At 39.0% G+C, this 19442-nt stretch overlaps 1 protein-coding gene across 2 annotated transcripts in view; it reads left to right on the forward strand.

The window, feature by feature from the left end:
* Positions 1-19442, forward strand: part of atad2b (ATPase family AAA domain containing 2B) — a 74915-nt gene that overhangs the window by 27392 nt on the left and 28081 nt on the right. For both annotated transcript variants that reach the window (XM_020091812.2, XM_020091813.2), the window contains exons 24-25: positions 19-147; positions 17559-18296. In XM_020091812.2, the coding sequence (XP_019947371.2) occupies positions 19-147; positions 17559-18296 (867 nt within the window). The remainder of the gene's footprint in view (positions 1-18; positions 148-17558; positions 18297-19442) is intronic.

The following is a 19442-nucleotide window of genomic DNA, read 5'->3' on the forward strand; positions in this document are numbered from 1 at the left end:
CCTCTCTGGGCTCTGCAGACCTCCAGACGCCAACTCCGCAGACGGCAGCTCCGGGCGCTGTGGCAACCAGAAAGCACCACGCTGCAGGAGAGGAGCCGGCCAGGAGCAGCACTCAGGGCGAGGCAACTGAGAAACAGTGCACCACTAGTGGGTATTCAGTTTTTTTGCAGCACACACTTTTATAATTGCTCTGCAACCTGAGCTGGGTGATTGATGAGAAGTACAGAGTGATCATGAACATGAGCTCCCTCTTTACCCCAAACAGACACTCCTTTTATAGGGCAAGTTAGATGACAGGAGTGCTGAGTCCACTGTCAGGGCAGGGAATACACACTGTCACCACACTAAAAATCATTATTTTGTTGGATACTGTACATTATCTAACCAATTTGCACATGTCTTGGTGACAAATGACTTCCAATATTTCATATTTACAACAATAATTGATAATATCTAAAAAAAATGTTTTACTTCACCTATTCAATAAATGCACAGTAGCTTTTGGGGGATATGCACACACTGAATGCAACACATCCCCAGTTCAAACAAAAACTGAAATGACACATTACCCCTCTGTTTTATCACACAAACTCAAACCTCAACTCTTTTTCTCATCTTGTGTTTCTCAGTCTCTGATGCAGCTGCAAGCAGCTGTGTTGCACCACATCACTTTACCAGATGTACGTGATGCCATACACCTGCCTACACACACTTGCACACACATGCATCACAGCAGTAGAGAAGCAACACAGCAAGCAGCCTCATTAGTAAGACTGCTCACTCCTAACCACTCAGAACTTGTCCACGCCACAGAGCAATTACATGCCCACCTGGGGCAAACGGCAGGTGCCTAAGGGTGAAGGGAGGGCCGGGCACGAGCAGGGGGCAGACTAATGAGACTGTTACATGAACAAATCAGGGGTAAGCAGGTTTTTTTTTCATGTAATCCAAAAAAATGCCCTACAGCCTTCACCTGGACAATATGGAGGTTGAGATGGACTGAAAGGGGCAAATATCAAATATCATGGTGAGATCATTGTGAGATGTACAAAGTCTACATCAGTCAGGAGTGTTCAGGCAGGGCATGTGGAATGTGTAGTGACATATGCTTTAATTGAAAAGTGATGATTTGGTTAATATTAATAATTTGTTTGTTGAAGCTAAAGTTGAGCCTGATCTTTTTTCTTTGTGGTCTTTGTAGTTCAACTTATGGACACAAGGTGGTGCTTGTCTCTCATGAGATCACTGCTAATAGAACCCCTGCTGTGTGTATAAACCATCCTATTTCCCTGGGAGATGGGTCCCCTCTCAAGAGAAGAGGGCCTCTTTTTGCTACCATAAATTCTGTAAGACTCTGGGCAAGTCTAAGTTTTGAGCTCAGTGCTGTTTATCTTGTCATGATAGACCGGAAAATATGGTAGAGAGGGTATATTTAGACATAATTATATAATTTTATCCCCATAAAATCAGTCCAGGGTAAACTTGTGGAGCCTGGATTGATACAAAGGAAATTCCTTTGGGGTGGAAATGTAGAAAACATTTTACACATTTCAATCTAGTACTGTGCAACACAGCCTACGACAGCACAAATTGAACATATCTTATTCCATCTTATGATATTGTATGTAGTGTATCTTATAAACTTGCACATTGGTGTCTGTTAACCAGGGCTAGAACTACGTTTTTTAGTATTTATTTAACAATCCCATATAATGGCAAAACAAACTAATTATTAATTCACAAATTTGCATTGATGTGAAACTATCAAATGCAAGGTAAAAGATGGCGATTGCTTGACTTTGTATTCAGAATTCGGGACAGATCTGCTTTTACGGTTTACAGTCAACCGTTGGCCCGTGCACGCTACTTTTCGCTGCAGTCTTTATCTACAAAGCTAAATGTCACAGATGCGGACCACCAATTTAGTAGCTCTTGGGAGAGTCATTATCAGCCTCCACCAGAGGCTTAATTAATTAGGCTAACTCAGGTGATTAATTTGTGATATCTGCAGACAGTTCTCACCTGGAGCACCTCAGCAAGGCAGCTATTAGGCTAATTGATCACAAAGTCAGTTATTTCTTGATATGACACAGCCTCACAGTGAAAGTGCAGCGCGTCTGAAATGCCAGGTTTCTCTGCTGATAGTTTAATAAAAGAGAAATAAACAGTTCATGAAATTCCAACCAGTGTAGAGAGGTAATTCTGGAGTTGCTGGCCTTCCCTTCCTCTAATGTTGAAGGTCTGGACACTTGAAGGTCCAGGTTATCTTAAAATCATTACCTGTAGGGTGAAGCCTATCTGGAGCTTTTTTGGTATCTTCAGTTCTATGTTTATCTGGGCCACCTTCCATCCCTTTTTGCCGTTTGCCTAGAGCTGAAAATTGCCTGTGACATTCAGATATAACAGAAAGTGGTGGTGGAAGGGATGAAATGTCTGTTTGGAACTACAGAGAAAGTTACGTGAAAGGCTTTTTCAAGACTAAGGATATCTCTGAATCATCTTTTAAAAGTAGTATCTGTGGATGGAGGTCCACTTGTGACACAGATAGCTGGAACATCTTCTACCGCTTTAAGGTCTATCAGGTGTAGGAGGATGAGAGACCTTGCTACTGTTAATGCTCAAGAAAACATGAAGAAGAATGTGGTTTCCATTAGTGTGCATGAGGGCTCTGTCGTGGTTTCTCTACTTCCTTATTCTTTTTTCTCCACCCCCCTCGCCTTTCTCCTGTCACTCTGTCCCAGGAGGAGCAGCAAACCTAAGGCCCATTACCTGGGCACAGCCCTGGGTTCATTCGTAGTGCAACACCACAAGGATCTGGTTCATATGAAGTGCTTTCCTTTCATCAATAATTAAGTCCTCTCAGTTTTCTTATTCACTCATGACTGTTTTTCACAAGCTAAATCAGCTGGGTTTATTCTGTGACAGTCAAAAGGCATATGTTATGCATTGCCTTACCAAAGATTTCATATCCGATCATTCTCTTGTTTTCTGTATTTGTCACACTCCAACCAACATAAGTCTTGTGCTGCTTTTCCAATTTGGCAAAAACCTTTCTCAGTCTCTTTTTCTTGGCACAGTGAGACAGTATTTTTCCTCTTCCAGTTGTCCTTATTCAACTGATTGCAGAAGAAAAGAAGAACGATGCAGATGCTGCATAATGTGTCCTATGCGTCACTCAATAGCACGCCCAAGGCAACAGCCACCAGGCTGCATTCAAGTAGATTGAACACTGCTCCGTCTTGCCTCTCCCCTTCCTTGTATCTCACATCACAGTAAACAGACAGCTCCACTCCCCGTTGCCAATGTCAATCCATCACAAGACCTCGATAGGATATTTAAAGTCATAATAAACACTCTCATAGCCTTTCACCTTAGACTGAAGCAGTTATTGCATAAAAGGATGGCCTGGTTTTTTTTCTAAGGACAACAGGCACACAGGCAGTAACATGCTGAGGTGGTCACAGTGCACAAGGAAATGGGTTAATAAGAAGACACATTTTCATTTGAAAAAACACAAAGCACTTTTGGAGACAGTTTTGTTTACCTGATTTTCTCATCTATGCCATCCCTCTTTACAAGGACACAGGATCCATTACACTCACAGAAGAGATGAGTTTAACCTTGAAGCCAGTGTTTTTTGCATGGTAGCTCATGTCCTTAGTAGTATTTGTTTTACCTTCAACATTTGCAAACCAGTCATCGCCATTATTGCTTTTGTAAAGCTCAACTCTATGACTTCAGCATTTGCTGCATAATTTCAGAAAACTTGAGACTTAATTGACATATGGAGTACTAACTGTTGGCTGGTTTACATCAGTGTAAAAATTGCTTTCAATCCAAGTGACCTGTAAACCCTTCAAAACCGAAGACTTTTCATTTCTCCCTTTGCCATCACCTTTTCTTTTCCATGTCATCTAATCACTCCATCAGATTTTTTCTTACTTCTTGTCAAATGTTTTGTTTCACATTTGAAAATGAAAAGACAAATGTGATAATCAAATGGAAAACAGGGTTTTAATCAAACAAAATCTCATGCCAACATAAGTCTTTGCACTATTACATTCATATATGCAAATGAGATCATTCAAATTAAATACTTATTTATATTAAAAATAATATGAATAAATAATTATTATATTACATTGCCACTACCACATACCAATCTGAATGGCATGTGATCCATATTTCAGGTGATGAAAGGAATTATATTTTTCATAAATATGTTTGTACAAAATTAGAAAGTAGACTGCCTGTCAGGAAGAGGAAAAAAAAGCATTTACCTGAAACTGAGCTGGTTACCTTGTTATTAGTTATAAGAACTGGACACTGACTTCTCCCCAGCTCCTATTTGCCACGAGGCAAAAACAATCTTGAGTTGCACACTCTGACACCCTGTGGCGCCCACTAATAAAATCCATGCAAAGCATGCAAAGCCCCAAGCGAATAAGCACTGAGCGTAAGCTGCCATTTGGGCACAGATTCCTCATGGATTGTGGCACCAAGCGTGAAATGAATGTAAAATCATCTATGATGCCTCTTGCCTCCATTTATTGTTTTCGGTTGATGATGAGCTGACATCAGTATGCGTGTTTCTGAAGATTCATCCTGTGTCTGTGGGTCTTTTTTCCACTCCCAGTATATCGCCATGCACAGTTGATGCTGCGTGCTAAGTGTACACAGTTGACAAGGTTGGGTGGTGATCCTCTTCGTGGGATTTTAAAGCCTTGTTTTATTACTGTGCTATACAGATAACCATATTATTGTAAACAGCTTACATTTCTGCCTGAAAGAAATGAGCCTGAAGAGTTGCACTGAAATGATTGAGCGTTGCTGCTCACTGCCTCTGTGCATGCTCAATGACTACAAGCTGTGCTGCCCAAGGATGTTAGAAAGCTGATGGAAAACGAAAAGAGAGTGTGAATGTGTGAGACAGAATGAATTATAATGCAGACAATTCCCAACTATGATATAAATTGGTCGCTGCCTTTTCAGATGCTATGCTTAATGTTGTACAGATGATGCCAGGATCACAGCATTTAGGCTGTACTACAGACAGAAAATTATACAAGGCCTCCTGAGCTTTTACACTCATTGTTTTTAACCATAGAGCAGTCTATTCGTCAGTTTCAGTAAACATCAAAAGCTAGTAAACATCAGGTAGCCAAATGTAGTGTTTTCCCTCTCCTGGTTCTGATAAGTTGTAATTGATGGAACAACTACAGACAAAAAATAATGCATTAGTGCTTGATTTTTTTTGAATGACTTATGGATTTGTAGGTGACATCCAATTAGACTAAATACACTACTCAGTAAGTGAACTATAGAAAATTAACTGGCATCCGTTTCCCTCTAAGAGCTGCCTATTTATAATGTGGTGTAATTGTGTATTAAGGTTTTCTGGAAACTGTTTTAATTTACTCTGAGAATACCACTGAACATTTTTAACATCCACGCAGACAGTCACACCTCATAGTTTTAGCTGCAGTTGTGGAATGCAGTTCTTTCTCTCACCGCCATAGATTTAATTCATTTTGTGGGAAAAACTGGTTGTGTCAAAAATACAGAATTTAACTGCTCAACTACTGTCAGCAGGGACAGCAGGGTCAGCAACACTTATTATTGATTATCCATGTTGTGTCCTACGCTATTAGCCGAAGCTAGTGCTAATGTTGTTTTCTTCTGGAAGTGGGTCATGTGATAGGAGCCTTGCGAATCAGGGAAGACTACGTTGTGACTGCACAGACCCAATCAGCAAGCACAGCGCTAAAGCTTCAGAGTAGTGCTCTGTACCAGAGTTTATGCATTTTCAAATGAAAACTTATGGAAATGGCCTTAGTCCTTCAGTTTTGGTCGTTATTGGTACTGATACTACTACATCATCTTTCCTGGAGTATTGTCTGCCAATGAGCTAATGCCTACATGCTCTGTGGTGGAAATTAACTAACAAACTCCACTCAACTATCCCTGCTTGCATCTCTGGGGACTCTAAAGGACATGGTGTCGTATCAGACTACCATAAGAATATGAGTGCGCCCATTAATGCCCACAACTGATTACTCCTAGACTTACACTTATCCAGGATAATTGCCACCTCTCCATTCAACCCAGAGATTAGATGCAATGTCTTTCAACACAGCCGCCCGTTTTTAGCAAACCACTCATTACTGTCAAGGACAGTAAGTAACTCATCAGTGAAGTTAAACCTATAAAAAGTGCATTATTTATTAAGCCATCTTATCTGTGACATGTCAGTGACTAATGGACCAATGTCCATTTGGCGTTGACATGATAAATTTAAGTAACATTATAATTGTTTTATGAACCAGGTGGTACCATCATGCTAGTCTGCATCAGTGATAGTAATATGCTGTAAATCGTTCTCTCCTTCACAGACCTTTGCGTCTGATTGGATGACAACATATTTTTGTTAAGTAGGTGTCTTATTTAGCCATTAAATTGATTCATGTAGGTATGATCATGTTTTTCCATTGACTCTCGGTGGAGCTTCGTTCTCTGACGAATGCATTGTTTATCAGCTCCTGGTGTACAGGATTTTTAACTCCATTATATTTGTATATGCATCCATTCACAGGCACCTCACTAATGCAATCCAGTCCACTGTCACCATAAACTACAACATCAGAAATAAACAGCAGTCACTTGACTTGCCTCAGAATCTCAAAAATACAGCCACTAACTTGAAAAGGAGAAATATGTTCATAGAAATGTTGATAAAGTGAACAAACTTTTTACAGTATCGTTCATGCACATAACACATAACACTTTGACATCATTTTTACCATATTTTTTATATTTTAAGTTTTATCATTGCAGTTACATTGCTCATGGTTGTTGGACAATTTCATCCACTTATCAGACCAACCCAACATTTTTAAGAACGGTTTTTATACATTATATTTGGGAAGAAAAGTAACCTGTGTAAATGTAAAGATTTTATTCAGCTGCAGTCAAACACTACCTTAGGTTTTCTAAGGTATTTTCTATTGCAGCACAATGCCAAAGCAGAAGCAAGAAGCTAAAGAAACTAAACAGCTTCCCATGGGGCAGCCGTATAGTGTATGAATGCATTGGAAGCACCACCAGCACAAATGGAAGTTATGAATGTGCAACTCAGTTTGACACCTTAAATAGACCATTCAGTTGCTGTACCAGCCTGAACAAACCGACTCACTTCATTTCAGCAAGACAACTTCCATCCTCAATAAGGACATTTTTGTTAAGTATGTTAATAGAGGTTTTAGTTTGTTGTCACGCTCTGTTGATAAGCAGATTTGTCAAATCAGCCATAAAAAGAGCTGGGACCAATCAATACTTACCCTCCAACACCAATTACACCTTTGGGAGTTTGAGTTAAGATAGCCTTTAGTCTACTCACTCTCTGAGAAAACTGTCATTAGTTAGTGGAAAGAAACACAACTGCACAACAAACTGGAAACCCATTTTTCTCTCAAGGAGATACCAAACAATGTAAACTGTTATTTTCCCTGGACAACAAAGGATATGTGATGTACTGAAGCAAATCCCCTATAGGGCAGCTTTATTGCTACAGAAACTCAACACTATTGATGCGGCAGTACACTAGGTCAGAACCCCTTGTTAGCTTCAGAAACCAACTCTCCCAGCAGCTCTTTGTTGTCATTTTTGATGGGTCTGTGACCATGACATGACGATCACAATTTGTACTATCGTCCAGTGTGCAGAGGTGAGGGAGTAAGCTGTAAACAACCATCTGTCAAGGTCGTTACACAGCTATTTATTGCACAAATTGTGTACACTAAAGAATGCAACACTATCACATGCCCTCCAAGATAGAAATACTGCAGTTATCCTTATATTTACACTACATCAAATCACTCTCCCTCCAGTGGCAGTTGGATTTTCAAGCTATCTTCGAATGTAGCTGTTCGGACAAGATATAAAGAAGATTGAATCTTGTCACGTTGCACAAACTTGTTATTTTTAGCATAACCTATCTTTTATTCTGAATTATGGAGCAGCTAATTGTATCCTAGATGGGCCCTGCTTTTCAGTTCTTATTTGTGAGCACAGCAGTATGTCTTGCATGCAGCAGTGATCAGCAATCATAACACAAAAATCTCCCTCGATGCTGTTTGGAACATCAGGAGACCATTGTCTCAACTTTTGAATATGACTTTTAAAAAACTTGCTTTAGAAATGCACTAATAGTAAATGTTATGAAAAAGTTAGATTAGTGATTAGGAGTCTTTCCTAGGATTATATTACAGTTTAGTCATGTAAGGGAGCAGACTGCGTTTTAACATTAGCACTGTGGAGCAGAGGATCAAAATGACTCACGTTTGTTGAAATTTGGAACATGGAAAATAAGTAAACGGTTGCTTTCAGGAAATAATCGCTCTATTTTTATTATTGATTTAGTATAATATTATGACTGATGATTATATGTGACTTGAAGAGAACTTTAATATCTGTCAATAAAATATGCAATAAATATGAAAAATTACTGATTCGGTAAGGTGGTTATGTAAAGTGAAGAATCCCTGTGTAACAGTGTGTAATTTAATTTCCCTTTCTGTCTAGTCCTATTAATATACAGCTGTGACGACTTCAATCCCTTAACAGACTCACAGGGTATCTAATTGGTATCTAACCTAATCAGTTTAGCAAGTGTACAATGGCTATCCTTCACAGTGGATGGAATATGGCTCCAGATCATATCTTTCATCAGACAGTCAGCAGAGTGTAAGAAAGCATAGCAGTACTGTTTTTATATATATAGATATCTATAGATATCTATTATCTATAGATATCTATCGATATATATCTGACATGCCATCAAAGTAGCTTCTTTTACCATCAAATGGAAATGGTAACTGTGTAATTGTTAAATTTACAGTATAGCTAGTTGTTGAGCATAGTCATTCTCCCCAGAAGGCTCCTTTTAGCATGCCCATCTTCCTTCCTCCACTGCAAGCAGTGTGATAATGCATATCAGTCAAAGTGATTCAAAGGAGTACACAACTCCTAACATCCTCACTCCTGCCTCGCATTTTGTCGGTATGTGTGTTTCGTCTGTGGGCAACAGACCTTTCCACTGGAAGGCTTTCATGCCATGTTTTGTATGTACATGTGGGCGTAGGCTGACATCTTCAGTAGTACTTGGAGCTGCTGGTGCATTAGGGCATATCTGTCTTCAGAGAAGGGGGCACCACTGACACCGTCATCCCACTGGCCATTTACTGAGCAGCAGAGAGGACAGAAACAGACAGATGCTCTGACTGAATCATGTCTTCAGTTCCTCCACCTTGTGACCATTTCTTCTTTGTTGTATTGATATGCAGCCAGTGCATAGCCAAGCTTTTAAACATGTGTAATGAGGTTTGACATAATTTCCCGGTGGTCTACTGTCCATTCTTTTGTGATTCTTCTAAACCAGTGATATTGAGTGCCATTGAGAGTGGTCAGTGCTGTAAAATGGCCATAGTGACACATATATATTTCAAATTATGATTTTAAAAGAAAACTAATGTTTTTAGTTTGTAATTTGAAAGAGATAAACTTTTAAAATTTCGCAAAGCAAGGTGGCTGAATATTCTGGGTTCATCCATCTATCAAAGTTATAAGATTGTTAAATATAAAATGCACACATCGTTGCATTTGTGTCATGTGAGAGCATATGCAATGGGAGATAGATATCATTGGCCACTGGCAGACAGGTGTTACCTGATCAAATCTAAATCCAACCGTGGTAAATGAACCATTTTACCACACACGACCCTACATATTTATATAGTATGGAAGGTAACTTTTAAAATGTATTCAAATCTTGCGTGTTCACAACACATGCTCACTGAGCACTTTTGCTTTTTCATACAGTGATCCAGCGTGATCCATGGTGTTTTAGTTACTTAAACCATAGCACAATTGTTTGTGCCAGCCTCTAATTAATGATTTTGTAGAATATAATGACACCATATATGAAATGAAGGGACCTTGTTTTGATTTAATTAGTCACAATATATAAAGTCAATGTGAGGAAAAAACTGATTCATTAAGGTGGTAATGTAAAGTGAAGAAGCGCTGTGGAAACAGTGTTTATTTTATATCCCGTTTCTTGGTGGGGTATAATTTTAAGGAGGGTCTTAAAATTATAACCCCTACTCTGTCTGTGATTGGATATTGTTCGTTGTTTGTTTATGGGTATAGTCAATTGTTTGCTTAGACAGAGTTTGCATGTGTGCATGCAGACAAAGGCACAGAGAGGAACAGAAGCAGAGCACACATAAATCAAAATGCACTAGAGTCTGAGGATAGTGTTTTATTTGATGACTGTTTTGCCACAAGCATTTTCCTGCTTGTGAGGTAGTAGAGTCCTCTGAGATCTCAACCAAGAGAAAATCTACCTGTATTTGTCAATTGTTGGGTATTTTTTTTTGGACCCTGGCCACATCTGTGTATTTTTGCTGACCATGTACAATCCTTTATGGCCTCAATTTACAAACCTCAAATGGAGACTTCGAGAATGATAATACGTTGTGTCTCAAAAAGTTGTGTCCAACTAATTCCTCGAAAATGACAACAAGGTCAGTGAACTTTAGTGGCCTCCCCAGTCACTTGATTTGAATAGAGCACCATAGCAATGTGGTAGAACAGCATTAATTTGTTCATGTAAAGATGTGATGCAATCATGTAAACAGAAAGGAAAGGAAGGCTCTCCTCTGTATTACTAAGGTGTTTCTAATAAAGCACTTGATGAGTGTAAAAGCAGGCGGGGTGATATGATCATGTGGGCACTTATGTAAGAGAAAAGGAGTGAAAGATGGAAAAAGGACAACACAGCAATTGAAGGAAGTGACTGATCTTTTCATTTCAAGAGGCAATGATGGGATCATTTATTGATCTAGACATTTCATTAAGTGTCAGCGCAAAGTGTCACATCAGGTGACAAACTGCATGTCTTCCTCTCATGACCCAGATGCCCTGAGGCCCTGTGTCACCATGATGATCTTTTTTCTTCTTTGTCTTGAGTTTTGCTTTCCTTTATGTAATCTCATTTTCCAAACAAGTTATCTTATGTTGATAATGAATACAGTCATTAGCTGCATTTCATGATGAATATCAATGGTGGAAAATAGTTGATGAATTGCTAAAATAATCCTAAAGATAAACTGAACTGAGATCAGCTGAATCGAAACTGTATTAATTTTAGCTCTGTTTATTTCCAGCCTGATATATAGTCTTCATTTTGTTTCCCGCTATGCTTAGAATTCTATATGTAGAGCCTCTGGGGTATTACTTGCTTACTAAAGACATTATTTATGCATTATCATTATTTTTGTTATATTAACCTTGAAAGGTGTGTTTCATTAGACCTGTGTTTTTAATATTCTGCTTTGTGTGCACTTTTAAAAAAGAACATTTTTAAATCACTCCTTAGTGAAAGTCATCACTGAATTGGAATTTGTTCACTAGTCATGGCCGTGGATATTCAACCATTGTGCTGTGTTAATTACAGCTCAGAGGATACAATGTGAAAATATAGTTTTCAGGAATATATTTTTATTGCTTATGCTTAGAACAGCCAACCAAAGCTTTCCACACTGAGCCTTGTTAATAAACCTTAATTTCCTTAATAACAAACAAAAATAGAAATATCTAAAATTAATGCAAAACCTTTTATTTTTGCTTGTTCATAGATTCATAGTCTATTTGATATATGGCTCTCGCACATCTGCTGGCAAATGTTTTTTTTACTTAAGCTGTATAAACATATATGCAGGACATTCTTGTAATGCCACTGACTGTTTTAATTTTTCTAAGAGGATAAATGGCAATAGCGGTAATCCTCTCCATCTGAAATATGATGGAACTTTAGTTTAAAATAAGCTACTTGCTGAAAAAACTATTAGAACATGTTACACCAATGTATAATTTAGTAATGGTTGAACAAGAAAAAGATCTATCACATTCGTTCTTTATAAAAAACTAACCAGGATTTTACAATAACAGTATGTGTTAAAAAAATGTGTAAATGTGTATGGAAACGGATACTATATTTATATAGCGCTTTTGTACTCTTTCAGTACAAGTCAAATACATCTTTTCTCGCACACATTCATACTGCACCTCTATACTCAGGTGTATGTCTCTCCCTTATGTTTATGTCAAGACTGCGACACAACTCCTAACTCCAAGCTCCTCCCCATCAGTTGCAGGTGATGAGAACCTGGAAGATCAATATTTCATTAATGTTACACGATAGAGCCCCAAGTCCAGTCGATTCCAATGAACCTGAATGACAAAAAGAATTGAGTTGGTTTGGGTTATAGGTTTGTGCCTTTAGCTATTCTTACAGTATCTGCATTCTCTCTTATAATACTGTAAGATTATTGGTCATAGTGACTTGGAAGGGCAACAGATCGGCAATTGAATATTATTATCTCAATCTAAATAATGGACATTTTGGACTATTTTTACAAGAATATTCAGTGAATAAACATAATTAGTAGATTTTCATAGTACACTCATGCATTTCAAGTGGAACATTGAGGCTCACTCTCACGATGTCCACAAGTCAGCTGACTGGGTTACCGTAGAGATGTGCGGATCGACTGTAACGACATCTGAATCCGTTTGCATGCTTGACTAATCCGCCCATCACCCACCTGAAGGAATTATTTTCTCCAATTTAGAAATTAATTAATGATGTATGATACCTATTTAACCCACCCAAACCCGTACGCTATTTATCAGAAGTGCACATTTTTCCCCTACCCACCTGACCTGAGGATCAACGCCCAGTCTACGGATATAACTGGAATCCGTGCATCACTTCTGTCGAGGGTGGACTTTTCTCTCATTCTTGTTTCCTCTTACCTAATTATTTCAACACTTCACATTTTTAAGACCAGTCTTATTGAGCGCATCATTGTGACAGATGTCATTCTTGGCTGCTTGACAGATTTCCTGTCTCATTTCAGCAGTAAAGTCAACGGCACTTAGAACTAATTTTCTTTCATCATGTATTTATTTCTTCTCTTTCAGCAGAACAAGTAACACCAGCCTTTAGAAACTCCTGCAGACTAAACTATAGGCTAACCAAACACTTCTTAGGCGTAAAGACATGGAGGTCTAACATTGGCAAATGTTTGTTTTGTTTGATGTGATTGTCCAGCTGCAAACACACTTTTATGCACATCTGAGTGACAAGACACAGAGAGGGCAGGTTGAGAACTTACATATTGTTTTGGATCATTAGGAATTAGACTGTTCAGTCTAGTTCATTTAGAGAACTATGCGTTTTTAGAGAATGTTTATACTTTTTCCTGGCCTGCCCCTTTTAAGGGAACCATACTGGTACCATATCAACATTATGGTAAAGATGCATGGTGCAAGTTGCCCAGCAACCAGCTAACACCGTTTTGGGAAGCTACTGGTATGCAACAAGAAATGATCTGCCACATTAACCCCTGCGAAACAGCAATTTGTTGTTCTTACTTAAGAGATGCTTGAAGTTGGATTTTGTTACCTGTAGACAGAGCTACTGAGCTATTTCTTTCTATTTTCAGTCTTCTAGCTGTTTGTAGTATACAGATATTACTGAGGTGTCAGCCCTTTAATCTAAATCTTGCCAAGAAAGCAAGTAGGTAAGTAAGTTGTTCTCAAATATTGAATTTTTCCCTTTAAAGATGCAATGTCCCTTAATGTTTTAGAATTAATGTAAATTAGTGCTGAATGTTTTCCTTGGCAAAGATCAGTGGCAGATTGGATTGATTACCTACATTTGTTTAACTAGCTTTGGGGTATACAGTATAGTTTGAGTTAGTACTGATGAAAATGTGGCATTGAGCCCAGAGACTAATCATATCAATCTTACTAAGATGGGTACATTTTATGCCTTAATGGTTAGTATGAGATTGGGAAGATATATAAAGTGATAAATAACCCACACCTTGTATAACACTATAGGCATGGAGTGCTTCAAAGTTTGCTTGGATGGCCCTACTATAAACTCAATATAGAAATCCATCTGTATTATACTGACATGGCTTTGGGGCTTTTACTAGTTTGACTATAGAGACAGTGGATCTAGAGTTGTATGCCTTTGCAATGAAAACCTTCATTGCACATAGCATAGAAGGTGTCAGTTTGTCTGTTTTATGCTACAGATTCTTCAGAGCTTCGTCTCCCTATGTCTTCTATTCAAAACATCACTGTCTTCTGATGAGTTGTGATCTAATTACTCAGTACTAGTAATTATTTAATATAAATAAATAAGTGAATCAGAGACACTGATTAACAAACCCGCCTAAAGACATTACCACTATGCTGTTGAATTGTCAGTGTCACTGGACTGATTTATTTATTTAATACTTGCTGGTATATTTGGATACTCATCTCCTCTTGGCTTTTTGCTTTCAAAAGCTTTATGTGTCCATGTACACACACTGTTCTAACAAGTACGTGTGATGGCAGTTTAAAAATATTTCTGCCTCTACATGAATCATGAATGGGTTAGGCACTTTTAATTTTCACAAAGTGCTCTGGATTCCCTCTGCCCTCTGTGGTTGGTTGTACATGATTGTAACAACATTCATACATATTTTAATAGCAGAATATGGTCGTTTGCTGTAAAACTTTTATTCTTTAGGAGGGATAGGTAATTGCTGGCCTTAGCAAGATTTAAAAATTTAGTTGTGGATTATTTGTTTAGGTGGAAAATACCTTTTCAGAGTGGTTTAAAAAGCTGAAATTTTACAGCTGTTAGTGATACATGAGTCAAGGTTTTCTATTACCTACATCCACTTGACCTGTTATGAGAGCCAGCTACCACCCAACCTCAAAAATACCAAAAAGTACTGAACCCATAACCCCTGTTGGAGGACTAGCCGATGTGCTTTTTTTATCTTATCATCTTTTAAGATTTACAACGCTGAAGTTTGCCTTTACTTTGTTGTTTGATAAAAAATGCATAAAGGTATAACTTTGAGCAAAAAGTAATATTCTCTGTGTTGAATTGATAAAAAACAGACACGTTATGATTAATCACTGGACATCGCAGCATGACATTTCTAAAGAAAATTTAAATTCTGAAGGTTAAATAAATGGTGGTCCAAGCATTCTGCAAAGATAAAGAGGTTCACGCACGCACGCACGCACATGCATGCACACACACAAAGAAGCTTTATTGATAGGATGCCAGCATTCAGAAATATCCAATTCCTCTCCACCTCTGGTCCCTCACTTACAGCAGAGCAGAGCAACTATCCCATGTGCCAGTCATAGCTGGAGATGAAAACTTATCCAATTGCCTTTTCCCTCCAGATCAGATCAGGTGGAACCAAAAGCCAAAGCAGCATACCACCTTAAAATCAAGTCTGCCAGCAGGCCTTGTACCCACTTGACAGTGAGATTACAAACTGTGGGCTTGATTGCTGGTGGTTGTAGGACCTTGGCACATGTCTCAATGTCCTTTTTAAACCCCCAGCTCTGGTGGCCTCAAAGGGAAAACTGTCCAGTACTTCTTTAACTATACCAGTCTGGGTAGATATTTGTGAGAGACTGGTAATCACTTTCTGTGATGAGCTGTCATTGTTTCATACATGCAGAATGCTAGCTACTCTGTTTTTATAAGGTATCCATTAGTCCCCCAGCCTGATGGCATTCATAGCCTGAGCAATGCTTGGTACAGAGAAAATTTCATGGTAGCACTGTAGCGCATGCCAGCCTGAGATTGAATAGTCAGGAAGAGATGGGGAGTAAAATTTGTATTGACAGGAGAAACATAATGAGAGTGAAGAAAAGCAACAGAGAAAATCATACATTATGGTACTGGATGCTTTTGCCCTGAACAGCAGCTTGACTTAGATGTCACATATTCTTTCATTCTGTGTTCTCCGGGTATAGATGCATATATTGCTTTTGTAAGAAGTTGTACTGTTTGGAAATGTCCTTGAAAGTGTGTGTGATAGGATATAGTACATATGGTGTGGTGATTGTGGCTGACGGAAATGTGTGGCTGGTCATTTATTAAGAGGGTCACCTGAGAACACAGTTTCTGAAATGGAGCATCCTGAGCCATGGACCCCATTCTGTCCAGTTATTCCTATATGTTAGTTTTTTTACATCTTCTTGTTTTTTGGGTGTTGGTATAAATTACAAACTATTTCTTGACACAAAAGGTACATGTTCCGCCATCTTCTGATCAAAGATTGGCAGATTGGAGAATGATTCCTGGATAAATGCATTGGGGGATAGGGAAAGGTACATCATGATTTCTGGTCAGTTTGCTCAGTCACGTCCTTGTGGACACTTGTTGAGTAGGTACAGATAACACTCTTTAGTAGTTGGCACAAAGCACTGCTCACTATACACTTTACAGTAAGAATAATTTAAAGGAATCCTAGTCCTTCAAGAACCAAGCTGGCATATGTTTTTTCTTCTGCATAAGATCCCACTTTGGCAGATTTATATTAGTCTGTTCGTTCCTGACAGAATTATAATGGTGAGGACTTCATGGATTTTGTTTTGGATCACTGTGTCCACTGTGATCTAGTGATTCTATCCAGAGATTGTCAGATTTACACACACACACACACATTTTTAGTTATCTCCTTGTCTTTTTTCAGATAATTGTTTTATGAAAGAATTACTTCTTATATCCTGGCATTACTCAGAAGTATGCAGTATCAGAGCTGCCTGACGGGACTGAACACAGATGATTTTAATTTGTGAAGGCCTTTTGATGCCAAGACCAAAGGTTCCTTTGGGGTTAGGCTGTGTCTCACTGACAGGTCATTGTCAGGAAACTGACTTGTGTTGGTCCCTGTGTGTCTCTTTTTCACTCTTTCTGTCACAGGCCATCTCGCTGACTTAGTCGCTTGGGCCTGTATCTCAGTGTCTCTAGTGCTTCAAGAAACCAGTAAATGAAGGCAAATGCCTTGAAGTTTCACAGAGTCTAGCATTCGTTCTTGCTTGCTGTGGCACTTTTCTTGCACTCTCAGAGAGCAGGCTTTGGTTTCTCCTTCCTCTTAAAACCCCAAGCACCATCTGTTGTCATTAGTGTCCAAATATCATTGATATAACGAGGCTGCTGTCTCTGTCTCTCTAACGGTCTCTGTCGTCTTTGTCACCCATTGCTTGTTACCCTTGGAGAAAGACCAAATGTTCAACTTTAAATGCAGTCAACTTTCAAGCTATACGATGGAGAGCTCTTTTTCCTACTCTACAGTATCTTTTACAATAGGGAGTAATTTAAAAGAAAATATTCTGCAGTTTAGAATTTAAGATCTTGGATTACTATTTGCTGTTTAACAATATAAAAAAATAATGATGTATTTTGTTTTGTGTTGCCTTGTCTCATTCTCATCCTTTGTATTTTTTCCCACTGAGTGCTTGAACAGCCCCAGAGAAATGTTGGGTCTGAGAATCACATGTCCAGTCATGTAGTCAATGAGTGTAATGGGCATCTCAAATGAAGTGGAACTACCGTTTATTGTGGTTTCTTTTAGTTATCTTGATTTAATAGCTTCCTAACTATCTTTCTCTTTCCATCGTAGATCATATAAAGCGGAAGATTCGCCGGCGGCCCTCTTGGGGGCGGGGCATCATCCGTAAAAAGAAGAACTACAAGAAAGGAATGGAAGAGGAGGAGGATGAGCCCGAGGCAGAAGTGGAAGCTGCAGGACCCAGCGATTCATGTTTGACGCAGGATGAGGAATCGTCTTGTGATACCACAGGTCCCCAACCCAATGGCCACCATCCCCATGCCCTCTCCACTGAGGAGGAGAGCTCCAATGAGCCACTTGTCGTGGCTCCTGATGAACCTCCAGATGACAATGAAGCCAGAGAGGAACCAACACATATGGAGGATGAGACCACTGCCAAAGGGGGAGAGTCTGAGAACATGGAGAAAGACACTGAGCTGTATTGCTTTGGTGACAGTTCTCACCCCAAGGCGGACAGGGATAGCCCGGCCAAGCAGGTTGAGCACCATCCTTTGGCAGAAACATCTGAGTCCTCAGATGCTGAGGCCCAGTCCAAGCACATAGAGGATCTCCTTGTATCACAAGTGGACTGTGTGAATGGAAATGAGTCAATGGACAGCCTGGACTTGCATTGCCCCAAGAACAACAGTGAGGCTGAGAACAGGACTCCTCTGAGCATGGCTGAAGACTCTAATGAGCCAGAGCAGGAAGAGCACAAAGACAAACATGAGAGCAATCCAACTCAGGTGCACCCCCCCCAGGATGGTAGGGCAGATACTGAAAGTGCAGAAGAAGATCAAGACATAGAAGGTATATGACTAGACTGGTAAAATAGAACACAGTGCTCTCCTGTAAAAGTAACCTTATTTGGTAACTTATCACTGCATGGTTTATTTCACATAATGTTTCACTGTCTGTGTTGAGCCTCAATTGATGTAGCCAAGCCTGTCGATCGCCGTCAATTAGCTTGATTGATTATTATTTTTATTTATTTCAATAGTGGATGCTATGATTTTGTTTTTGACTAGTTACAACAGCGTGACAGCTCCTTTTGAAGTCAGTCTGTCACTAGGTGATGAAGTCACATGATTGGTTGATCGGCCAATGTTGTGTTGGATTTGACCCTTTGGCCACTATGCTTTCAAAACAATTCGGTGCAAACAGTTTCTAGTATATCGTCAAGGTATGTTTACAGGCAGTTTTATCAACTTACTGCGTTTGTTACCTGATTTACAACTTTACTGACCCCCCCCCCAAAAAGCACCTACTAGCAATTCTTAAAACAGTTGGCAACCTTTAGCTACTTTCTGGAGAAGAGTCATTGCAATTGTGCCACAAGGACAAGGTCAGTCTTTCCCCACAGAGGTGCATCTCCATATGCCTCTAATACATTTGAAGGCACAGCATCTGACAAAGACAGGAATTAGCTTTTAACTGTCTCCCTGAGTGATTACATTGCAGTCGAAATCACAGCACATAAGTTGTCTCTAAATTATGTGCGATGACATCGCAGTGGATACAAAATTTGAATTTTATCAGTGCAAATCAAATTGAAAATGGCTTGTAGGTGACTGCTGGATAACTGCAGAAACTGAAAAACATGCAAATGTATTAGAATTTATTAAATCTATTAAAATAAATGTTTATGTCAACACAGAATAAGAAGAGTAGCAAACAGATAAAAGGCTAAAATGAGCTGAAACCAGGCAGAATGCACATATGATGTCATTATGTTATGAATATGCTAATTTGTGTATTGCATCATGTAATGACATTTAGTGACTTCGTGAGCAACCATTAACAACTTTCAATTGTTAGGTTGTTTACAGCAGTTCCATTAACCAGTTGTTAATTTTACACATTTAAAATACACTGTTCAGCCATATACAGTGATACAGAAATGTCTCTAAGGTAAGAGAGACTGGTGTTTTGCCCCACATGTAACTATGAAGAGGA

Source organism: Paralichthys olivaceus, chromosome 19, assembly GCF_024713975.1.
Source record: "Paralichthys olivaceus isolate ysfri-2021 chromosome 19, ASM2471397v2, whole genome shotgun sequence".
In the NCBI taxonomy this organism is placed as follows: domain Eukaryota; kingdom Metazoa; phylum Chordata; class Actinopteri; order Pleuronectiformes; family Paralichthyidae; genus Paralichthys; species Paralichthys olivaceus.